Genomic DNA, 12,262 nt, shown 5'->3' on the forward strand with positions numbered 1-12,262 from the left:
GGTCGCCAACCTTTTGGACCTCAGGGACCACTAAACTCACAATTTTGAATCCCGTGGACCACTAACTTTTTTTAAAAAGGTACGGAATTTAATGGCACATAATATATATAAATATATATATATATATATATACATACATACACACACACACTGTACATAACTAGTATAACCATAGCTAAGTTTACATTATGTATATAATTTACACATTTTTAAGAATTGGAATTAACTAATAATGACAGAACTGAGAGAAAACTTCCAAATGACAGATGAAGGGTGAGTGCCAACTTTTGAGCTGAAAACAGAGGCAGAAAGTGGGAAAAATAATTATGTTTAAAAGGACCACAAGACTTCCAAGTTACCTCCCCAGTTTGGAATTATTCAAAACTACATATGATCGTGCACAGACATTGGAGTCATAAAGTTTATTTCAGAAAGCTCTCAATATGTATGTGAGCTAACCACGACTGATGTTACTGGCAATTACTATAATACTGGTGGGATATGGCTGATCTGCTGGATGGCAATTACTGGAATTCAGGTGTAATGGCTTTCTGCGCAGGAAAATTATTAGAATGCAGCGCGACGGGGGTGACACCATCAGAGGAGATTAATTCCGGCTTGATGATGTCAAGGACCACCAACATCTTCTCGCGGAACACCAATGGTCCACGGACCACTGGTTGGCGACCGCTGTCCTAGTGAACATGGAAAGTATGATCTCCTGGCATCTTCACCATTCTTTGAAAGAAATGCCTTTCATATGTTATATATTTGCACTGCATAAATGTGCAAATATATATATATGTTCACTAACAGATAGAGGAGAAATAATTGCATTACAACTACATGTTTTGGGGGTTAAAAAAAAAGTGAAATAAAAAGATTTCTTTAATAAAATAATGCTTAGAATAATGGTAATTATCTTAAACACAGTAAACTGATAATGTTACTGCTAAATAAACTAAAATTAGTGAACGGATAAAAATAAATATATTTTGTACTTCTGTGTGATGATTTAAAAAAATTTAAGAGAAAATGATGTGAAACAACCTCAGAACAAAATAAAAATGCAGATATCATAAGAACACAGAAAAATTATGGTTTTATATATATATATATATATATATATTTTAATATATTACCCATAGGTATTTCCTTACAAAAATATAACTGGTATTTGTTAGAGGAAATACCTGTAGAGTGAATCACAGCAGTGAAGAAAAATGAAATGATCTAGTTTAATAACATACCAAGGCTCTGTTCCCAGTCGTATCACACAGCAATGGCATTTCTTTGTTATGACTTATCTTTGCCATCATTCTCATTAAGAGCTGCAGCTTCCTACGATTTTCTGGAGGCAGAAGTAGACAGCAAACCTGAAGTGCTTCGATGGCTACCAGTCTTTTCTGTAGGAGACCTGTTACAGTTGAACATGCAATTAATCAAGGACAGAATGTGTTCTGATACCTTATTTTAAGAGACAGGAAACCCAATCATTTTCTCTCTCATGAGTCAGATAGAACATACAATTTTAAACAATTTTCCAATTTACTTCTATAATGTAATTTGCTTCATTCTTGATTTTTCCTTTGTTGAAGGAACAGCACTGCGCTACTGGCAGCTAGCTGAACACATCTAGTTACCCAATCACAAGAACAAAATGTGTGCAGGCACCAATAAGCAGCGAGCTCCCACTATTGTAGGATATGTGCATACTTTTTGTCAACAAGGGATACAAAGCACATTTGAAAATAGAAGTAAATTTAAGTGTCTTAAAATTGTATGCTAACTGAATCATGCAAGTTTAATTTTGCCTTGTGTATCCCTTTAATATGTTTTACTTATAAAGTGGCAACATTTTATACAGCACTATACAGAAATATACTTAAAGTAGTTTATTACATTAGAATAAAAATGGGAAAAAGACAATATGTGCTTAAACAATACCTAGATAAAAACATAATTTATGCTTACCTGATAAATTCCTTTCTTCTGTTGTGTGATCAGTCCACGGGTCATCATTACTTCTGGGATATAACTCCTCCCCAACAGGAAATGCAAGAGGATTCACCCAGCAGAGCTGCATATAGCTCCTCCCCTCTACGTCAGTCCCAGTCATTCGACCAAGAATCAACGAGAAAGGAGTAACCAAGGGTGAAGTGGTGACTGGAGTATAATTTAAAAGATATTTACCTGCCTTAAAACAGGGCGGGCCGTGGACTGATCACACAACAGAAGAAAGGAATTTATCAGGTAAGCATAAATTATGTTTTCTTCTGTTATGTGTGATCAGTCCACGGGTCATCATTACTTCTGGGATACCAATACCAAAGCAAAAGTACACGGATGACGGGAGGGATAGGCAGGCTCATTATATAGAAGGAACCACTGCCTGAAGAACCTTTCTCCCAAAAATAGCCTCCGAAGAAGCAAAAGTGTCAAATTTGTAAAATTTGGAAAAAGTATGAAGCGAAGACCAAGTTGCAGCCTTGCAAATCTGTTCAACAGAGGCCTCATTCTTAAAGGCCCAAGTGGAAGCCACAGCTCTAGTGGAGTGAGCTGTAATTCTTTCAGGAGGCTGCTGTCCAGCAGTCTCATAGGCTAAACGTATTATGCTACGAAGCCAAAAAGAGAGAGAGGTAGCAGAAGCTTTTTGACCTCTCCTCTGTCCAGAGTAAACGACAAACAAGGAAGAAGTTTGGCGAAAATCTTTAGTTGCCTGCAAGTAGAACTTGAGGGCACGAACTACATCCAGATTGTGTAGAAGACGTTCCTTCTTTGAAGAAGGATTTGGACACAAGGATGGTACAACAATCTCTTGATTGATGTTCCTGTTAGTGACTACCTTAGGTAAGAACCCAGGTTTAGTACGCAGAACTACCTTGTCTGAGTGAAAAATCAGATAAGGGGAATCACAATGTAAGGCTGATAACTCAGAGACTCTTCGAGCCGAGGAAATAGCCATTAAAAACAGAACTTTCCAAGATAACATTTTTATATCAATGGAATGAAGGGGTTCAAACGGAACACCCTGTAAAACGTTAAGAACTAAGTTTAAACTCCATGGTGGAGCAACAGCTTTAAATACAGGCTTGATCCTAGCTAAAGCCTGACAAAAGGACTGGACGTCTGGATTTTCTGACAGACGTCTGTGTAACAAGATGGACAGAGCTGAAATCTGTCCCTTTAATGAACTAGCTGATAAACCCTTTTCTAAACCTTCTTGTAGAAAAGACAATATCCTAGCGATCCTAACCTTACTCCAGGAGTAACCTTTGGATTCGCACCAGTATAGGTATTTCCGCCATATTTTATGGTAAATCCTTCTGGTAACAGGCTTCCTAGCCTGAATCAGGGTATCAATAACCGACTCAGAAAAACCACGTTTTGATAAAATCAAGCGTTCAATTTCCAAGCAGTCAGCTTCAGAGAAGTTAGATTTTGATGTTTGAATGGACCCTGTATCAGAAGGTCCTGTCTTAGAGGTAGAGACCAAGGCGGACAGGATGACATGTCCACCAGATCTGCATACCAAGTCCTGCGTGGCCATGCAGGTGCTATTAGAATTACTGATGCTCTCTCCTGTTTGATTTTGGCAATCAATCGAGGAAGCAGCGGGAAGGGTGGAAACACATAAGCCATCCTGAAGTTCCAAGGTGCTGTCAAAGCATCTATCAGAACTGCTCCCGGATCCCTGGATCTGGACCCGTAGCGAGGAAGTTTGGCGTTCTGGCGAGACGCCATGAGATCTATCTCTGGTTTGCCCCAACGTCGAAGTATTTGGGCAAAGATCTCCGGATGAAGTTCCCACTCCCCCGGATGAAAAGTCTGGCGACTCAAGAAATCCGCCTCCCAGTTCTCCACTCCCGGGATGTGGATTGCTGACAGGTGGCAAGAGTGAGACTCTGCCCAGCGAATTATCTTTGATACTTCCATCATTGCTAGGGAGCTTCTTGTCCCTCCCTGATGGTTGATGTAAGCTACAGTCGTGATGTTGTCCGACTGAAACCTGATGAACCCCCGAGTTGTTAACTGGGGCCAAGCCAGAAGGGCATTGAGAACTGCTCTCAATTCCAGAATGTTTATTGGAAGGAGACTCTCCTCCTGATTCCATAGTCCCTGAGCCTTCAGAGAATTCCAGACAGCGCCCCAACCTAGTAGGCTGGCGTCTGTTGTTACAATTGTCCAGTCTGGCCTGCTGAATGGCATCCCCCTGGACAGGTGTGGCCGATGAAGCCACCATAGAAGAGAATTTCTGGTCACTTGATTCAGATTCAGAGTAGGGGACAAATCTGAGTAATCCCCATTCCACTGACTTAGCATGCATAATTGCAGAGGTCTGAGGTGTAGGCGTGCAAAAGGTACTATGTCCATTGCCGCTACCATTAAGCCGATCACCTCCATGCATTGAGCTACTGACGGGTGTTGAATGGAATGAAGGACACGGCATGCATTTTGAAGCTTTGTTAACCTGTCCTCTGTCAGGTAAATCTTCATTTCTACAGAATCTATAAGAGTCCCCAAGAATGGAACTCTTGTGAGAGGAAAAAGAGAACTCTTCTTTTCGTTCACTTTCCATCCATGCGACCTTAGAAATGCCAGACTTAACTCTGTATGAGACTTGGCAGTCTGAAAGCTTGAAGCTTGTATTAGAATGTCGTCTAGGTATGGAGCTACCGAAATCCCTCGCGGTCTTAGTACCGCCAGAAGGGCACCCAGAACCTTTGTGAAGATTCTTGGAGCCGTAGCCAATCCGAATGGAAGAGCTACAAACTGGTAGTGCCTGTCTAAGAAGGCAAACCTTAGATACCGGTGATGATCTTTGTGGATCGGTATGTGAAGGTAAGCATCCTTTAAATCCACTGTGGTCATGTACTGACCCTCTTGGATCATGGGTAAGATTGTCCGAATAGTTTCCATTTTGAACGATGGAACTCTTAGGAATTTGTTTAGAATCTTTAAATCTAAGATTGGCCTGAAAGTTCCCTCTTTTTTGGGAACCACAAACAGGTTTGAGTAGAACCCTTGTCCTTGTTCCGACCGCGGAACCGGATGGATCACTCCCATTATTAACAGATCTTGTGCGCAGCGTAGAAACGCTTCTTTCTTTATCTGGTTTGTTGACAACCTTGACAGATGAAATCTCCCTCTTGGGGGAGATAATTTGAAGTCTAGAAGGTATCCCTGAGATATGATCTCTAGTGCCCAGGGATCCTGAACATCTCTTGCCCAGGCCTGGGCGAAGAGAGAGAGTCTGCCCCCCACTAGATCCGGTCCCGGATCGGGGGCTCTCGGTTCATGCTGTCTTTGGGGCAGCAGCAGGTTTCCTGGCCTGCTTGCTCTTGTTCCAGGACTGGTTAGGCTTCCAGCCTTGCCTGTAACGAGCAACAGCTCCTTCCTGTTTTGGTGCAGTGGAGGTTGATGCTGCTCCTGTTTTGAAGTTCCGAAAGGGACGAAAATTAGACTGTCTAGCCTTAGCTTTGGCTTTGTCTTGAGGTAGGGCGTGGCCCTTACCTCCTGTAATGTCAGCGATAATCTCTTTCAAACCGGGCCCAAATAAAGACTGCCCCTTGAAAGGTATATTAAGTAATTTGGACTTAGAAGTAACATCAGCTGACCAGGATTTTAGCCACAGCGCCCTACGTGCCTGTATGGCGAATCCTGAGTTCTTAGCCGTAAGTTTGGTTAAATGTACTACGGCCTCCGAAATGAAGGAATTAGCTAGTTTAAGGACTCTAAGCCTGTCCGTAATGTCGTCTAGCGTAGATGAACTAAGGTTCTCTTCAAGCGACTCAATCCAAAATGCTGCCGCAGCCGTAATCGGCGCGATACATGCAAGGGGTTGTAATATAAAACCTTGTTGAACAAACATTTTCTTAAGGTAACCCTCTAATTTTTTATCCATTGGATCTGAGAAAGCACAGCTATCCTCCACCGGGATAGTGGTACGCTTAGCTAAAGTAGAAACTGCTCCCTCCACCTTGGGGACCGTTTGCCATAAGTCCCGAGTGGTGGCGTCTATTGGAAACATCTTTCTAAATATTGGAGGGGGTGAGAACGGCACACCCGGTCTATCCCACTCCTTAGTAACAATTTCAGTTAGTCTCTTAGGTATAGGAAAAACGTCAGTACTCGCCGGTACCGCAAAGTATTTATCCAACCTACACAGTTTCTCTGGTATTGCAACGGTGTTACAATCGTTGAGAGCTGCTAAGACCTCCCCTAGTAATACACGGAGGTTCTCCAATTTAAATTTAAAATTTGAAATATCTGAGTCCAATCTGTTTGGATCAGAACCGTCACCCACAGAATGAAGCTCTCCGTCCTCATGCTCTGCAAGCTGTGACGCAGTATCAGACATGGCCCTAGCATTGTCAGCGCACTCTGTTCTCACCCCAGAGTGATCACGCTTGCCTCTTAGTTCTGGTAATTTAGACAAAACTTCAGTCATAACAGTAGCCATATCTTGTAATGTTATCTGTAATGGCCGCCCAGATGTACTAGGCGCCAAAATATCACGCACCTCCCGGGCGGGAGATGCAGGTACTGCCGCGTGAGGCGAGTTAGTCGGCATAACTCTCCCCTCGCTGTTTGGTGAAATTTGTTCACATTGTACAGATTGACTTTTATTTAAAGTAGCATCAATACAGTTAGTACATAAATTTCTATTGGGCTCCACCTTGGCATTGGAACAAATGACACAGATATCTTCCTCTGAGTCAGACATGTTTAACACACTAGCAAAAAACTTACAACTTGGTTATAAACTTTTTTAGCAAAAAACGTACTGTGCCTCAAAGAGGTACTAACGATTAAATGACAGTTGAAATAATGAACTGAAAAACAGTTATAGCATCAAACTTTAAAACAACAAAACTTTTAGCAAAGGTTTGTTCCCATTAGTAAAATAACAATAATTAAATTTGACATAAAAAATACAAAACAACGTTTTTATTCACAGTCACTATAAGAATTCTCACAGCTCTGCTGAGAGAATTTACCTCCCTTCAAAGAAGTTTGAAGACCCCTGAGATCTATCAAATATGAACCGGATCATGCAGGAAATATAAAAGTAACTGACTGGTATTTTTTGATGCGTAGCAAAGAGCGCCAAAAACGGCCCCTCCCTCTCCCACACAGCAGTGAAGAGAAACGAAACTGTCACAATTAAAGCAGAAAAAAACTGCCAAGTGGAAAATAATGCCCAAATATTTATTCACACAGTACCTCAGCAATGTAAACGATTCTACATTCCAGCAAAAACGTTTAACATGATAAATAGTTATTAAAAAGGATTAGTGACCTTTAACAGAGTAGTTCCGGTGAAATACCATCCCCAGAATACTGAAGTGTATACATACATGTCATTTTAACGGTATGGCAGGATTTTCTCATCAATTCCATTCAGAAAATAAAAACTGCTACATACCTCAATGCAGATTCATCTGCCCGCTGTCCCCTGATCTGAAGCCTTTACCTCCCTCAGATGGCCGAGAACAGCAATATGATCTTAACTACTCCGGTTAAAATCATAGTAAAAAACTCTGACAGATTCTTCCTCAAACTCTGCCAGAGAAGTAATAACACGCTCCGGTGCTATTTTAAAATAACAAACTTTTGATTGAAGTCATAAAAACTAAGTATAATCACCATAGTCCTCTCACACATCCTATCTAGTCGTTGGGTGCAAGAGAATGACTGGGACTGACGTAGAGGGGAGGAGCTATATGCAGCTCTGCTGGGTGAATCCTCTTGCATTTCCTGTTGGGGAGGAGTTATATCCCAGAAGTAATGATGACCCGTGGACTGATCACACATAACAGAAGAAAAAGGATGAGAATTTTGCCCTGAGCACCTCTATATAAAGTGCCCTACTTATAGGAAGGCTTGTGAGCTTATAATTTGAATAGTTAGAAGCACAGATCAAAAGTAGAGGCAGCAAAAAGAAAAGTAAACAGCTATATCAGTATGCTTTATTGTGGTTATTACAAATATTTCTCTAACACCACTTATGATTTATTAATGGCCAAAGGTAGGCCCCAACCTAGGTGAAAACCTATACCTCTGGGGTTCTGAATTATGCATTTGAAAACCATACCTCATAGGCTGGATACCATAAAGGCAATGCAGGTTACGCATTATATACATATTTCAAACGTTTAATAGTTTATTTTAAAAAAAACTCAAAACCAAAGTTTTTTACCTACCAAGAATATTCACAAAAATATCAAAAAGATGGAATGTTAAGAGTGGCTCCTGCAGGTAACTGTGGTGATCAGCGATGGTCTTAAAGACGTCTCTCTCAAAACCAAAGTACATTGGTTGCTTTGAGTCTGAACAATTTGGCCCTATTGTATATAAAGGGAAAAAAAAAGTGTTGTTTTTCAATAAAGTAAAAGAAACATAAAACATCCACTTCAGTTAAAGGCAAATTCTAAAAAAAATTCAAACATTTTTTGCATGTTGGACCATAGTTTAAAGGACCAGTAAATACAGTAGATTTGCATAAACAACAAATGAATGATAAAAAGACAATGCAATGGTCTGAACTTAAAATGAGCAGTAGATTTGTTCTGACAAATTTTAGTTATGTGTATTTCCACTTCTCCTGTATCATGTGACAGCCATACGCCAATCACAAATGCATATATGTATATTCTGGGAATTCTTGCACATGCTCAGTTGCAGCTGGAGACTCAAAAAAGTGTCAATATAAAAGGACTGTGCACATTTTATTAAAGAAAGTACATTGGAAAGTTGTTTAAAATTGAATGCTCAATCTGAATCCTGAAAGACTTGAGTGTCCCTTTAAGCTAGGGCTAGTAATATCAAACATACATGCTCCAACAAATAAAGCATCTAATTCTTGCATTAGAATGACCCTTTAATAAAACTAAAATGGATAAATATGTTATTATTATAACAGGTATTCTTGAAGAGGAAGACTTAACATTTCTAACACTTGCTGTAGTGCTTAAAACTAGTCATAAACCATTCATTTGCAAGTTAGTGCTTTCAGCAAGCTTAACCCCTTAAAGACCAAGGGCGTACAGGGTATGTCCTAGCCTACAAAAACTGTCACTTAATGACCCTGTATGTCCTCAGAGTTTTCAAGCGCTGGAAGCGATCGTGATCACCTCCAAATGCTTTTAGGGTATTGCAGTGATGCAGGGATATTGAGGCATCCTGCAATAACCTTTCTTTAACATACGATGTAGAAAGAGCCACTCTGTTGCCCTCTCTGCATCGGCCAGCGATGGTGCAGATCATTGGTGGGTGGGAGTCATTGAAGGGAGGCGGGTGGGCCGTCCATAGCTGGGAACTTCCGGCCTGTGGGGAATCTCATTCGCGTGTGCGAGCAGGAGCACTTAAGTGGTGGGAGTACCCAAAATGGCAGTAAATAGTGAGAGGGTGGAGGGTTAGAGAGATGTTGGGGGGGGCTCAGGGAGGTTGGGTGGTAAGGGGGATCCTACACTGCAGAAAAACATAATTTATGTAAGAATTTACCTGATAAATTCATTCCTTTCATATTGGCAAGAGTCCATGAGCTAGTGACGTATGGGATATACAATCCTACCAGGAGGGGCAAAGTTTCCCAAACCTCAAAATGCCTATAAATACACCCCTCACCACACCCACAATTCAGTTTAATGAATAGCCAAGTAGTGGGTTGAAAAAGAAAGGAGTAAAAAGCATCAACAAAGGAATTTGGAAATAATTGTGCTTTATACAAAAAATCATAACCACCATAAAAAGGGTGGACCTCATAGACTCTTGCCAATATGAAAGAAATTAATTTACCAGGTAAATTCGTACATAAATATTGTTTTCTTTTATGTAATTGGCAAGAGTCCATGAGCTAGTGACATATGGGATATCAATACCCAAGATGTGGAACTCCACACAAGAGTCACTAGAGAGGGATAAAATAAAAAACAGCCATTTTCCGCTGAAAAAATAATCCACAACCCAAATTTTAAATTTATTCTTTTAATGACAAGAAAAACTTGAAACATCAGCAGAAGAATCAAACTGAAACAGCTGCCTGAAGAACTTTTCTACCAAAAACTGCTTCTGAAGAAGCAAATACATCAAAACGGTAGAATTTAGTAAATGTATGCAAAGAGGACCAAGTTGCCGCTTTGCAAATCTGATCATTTGAAGCCTCATTCTTAAAAGCCCACGAAGTGGAGACTGAGCTAGTAGAATGAGCTGTAATTCTCTGAGGCGGAGTCTAACCCGACTCCAAATAAGCTTGAATAATCAAAAGCTTTAACCAAGAAGCCAAGGAAATAGCAGAAGCCTTCTGACCTTTCCTAGGACCAGAAAATATAACAAGTAGACTAGAAGTCTTCCTGAAATCTTTGGTAGCTTCAACATATTTCAAAGCTCTTACCACATCCAAAGAATGTAAGGATCTTTCCAAAGAATTCTTAGGATTAGGTCACAAGGAAGGAACAACAATTTCTCTAATAATGTTGTTAGAAATCACAACCTTAGGTAAAAATTTAAATGAAGTCCGTAAAACCGCCTTATTCTGATGAAAAATCAGAAAAGGAAATTCACAAGAAAGAGCAGATAGCTCAGAAACACTTCTAGCAGAAGAGATAGCCAAAAAGAACACTTTCCAAGAAAGTAGTTTAACGTCCAAAGAATGCATTGGTTCAAATGGAGGAGCCTGTAACGCCTTCAAAACCAAATTAAGACTCCAAGGAGGAGAAATTGATTTAATGACAGGCTTAATACAAACTAAAGCCTGTACAAAACAGTGAATATCAGGAAGTTTAGCAATCTTTCTGTGAAATAAAACAGAAAGAGCAGAGATTTGTCCCTTCAAGGAACTTGCAGACAAACCTTTATCCAAACCATCCTGAAGAAACTGTAAAATTCTAGGAATTCTAAAAGAATGCCAAGAGAATTTATGAGAAGAACACCATGAAATGTAAGTCTTCCAAACTCGATAATAAATCTTCCTTGAGACAGATTTACGAGCTTGTAACATGATTTAGCATTAAGCGTTCAATTTCCATACCTTCAATTTAATGATTTGAGATCCTGATAGAAAAATGGACCTTGAGACAGAAGGTCTGGCCTTAACGGAAGTGGTCAAGGTTGGCAACTGGACATCCGAACAAGATCCGCATACCAAAACTTGTGGGACCATGCTGGAGCCACCAGCAACACAAAGGATTGTTCCATGATGATTTTGGAGATCACTCTTGGAAGAAGAACTAGAGGCGGAAAAATGTAAGCAGGTTGATAACACCATGGAAGTGTCAGCGCATCCACTGCTTCCGCCTGAACATCCCTGGACCTGGACAGGTATCTGGGAAGTTTCTTGTTTAGATGAGAGGCCATGAGATCTATCTCTGGAAGACCCCACATCTGAACAATCTGAGAAAACACATCTGGATGGAGAGACCACTCATCCGGATGTAAAGTCTGACGGCTGAGATAATCCGCCTCCCAATTATCTACACCTGGGATATGCACCACAGAGATTAGACAGGAGCTGGATTCCGCCCAAGCAAGTATCCGAGATACTTCTTTCATGGCTTGGGGACTGTGAGTCCCACCCTGATGATTGACATATGCCACAGTTGTGACATTGTCTGTCTGAAAGCAAATGAACGGTTCTCTCTTCAACAAAGGCCAAAACTGAAGAGCTCTGAAAATTGCACAGAGTTCTAAAATATTGATTGGTAATCTCGCCTCTTGAGATTTCCAAACCCCTTGTGCTGTCAGAGATCCCCAAACACCTCCCCAACCTGAAAGAATTGCATCTGTAGTTATCACAGTCCAGGTTGGCCGAACAAAAGAAGCCTCTTGAACTAAACGCTGGTGATTTAACCATGTCAGAGAGCATCGAACATTGGGATTTAAGGATATTAATTGTGATATCTTTGTATAATCCCTGCACCATCGATTCAGCATACAAAGAGAGAGGTCTCATGTGAAAATGAGCAAAAGAAATCGCGTCCGATGCTGCAGTCATGCGGCCTAAAACTTCCATGCACATAGCCACTGAAGGGAATGACTGAGACTGAAGGTGCCGACAGGCTGCAACCAATTTCAAACGTCTCTTGTCTGTTAGAGACAGAATCATGGACACTGAAACTATATGGAAACCTAAAAAGGTGACCCTTGTCTGAGGAATCAAGAAACTTTTTGATAAATTGATCCTCCAACCATGTTTTCGAAGAAACAACACTAGTTGATTCATGTGAGATTCTGCAGAACGTAAAGACTGAGCTAGTACCAA

The 12,262-nt window shown here is 40.6% G+C and overlaps 1 protein-coding gene across 1 annotated transcript in view; it reads right to left on the reverse strand.

Moving 5' to 3' along the window:
* Positions 1-12,262, reverse strand: part of DEPDC1B (DEP domain containing 1B) — a 238,206-nt gene that overhangs the window by 68,338 nt on the left and 157,606 nt on the right. Inside the window, exons 7-8 of the mRNA XM_053701300.1 lie at positions 8,208-8,348; positions 1,251-1,417 (exon numbers count right to left, since the gene is read on the reverse strand). Of these exons, the coding sequence (XP_053557275.1) occupies positions 1,251-1,417; positions 8,208-8,348 (308 nt within the window). The remainder of the gene's footprint in view (positions 1-1,250; positions 1,418-8,207; positions 8,349-12,262) is intronic.

Source organism: Bombina bombina, chromosome 2 (assembly GCF_027579735.1).
Source record: "Bombina bombina isolate aBomBom1 chromosome 2, aBomBom1.pri, whole genome shotgun sequence".
In the NCBI taxonomy this organism is placed as follows: domain Eukaryota; kingdom Metazoa; phylum Chordata; class Amphibia; order Anura; family Bombinatoridae; genus Bombina; species Bombina bombina.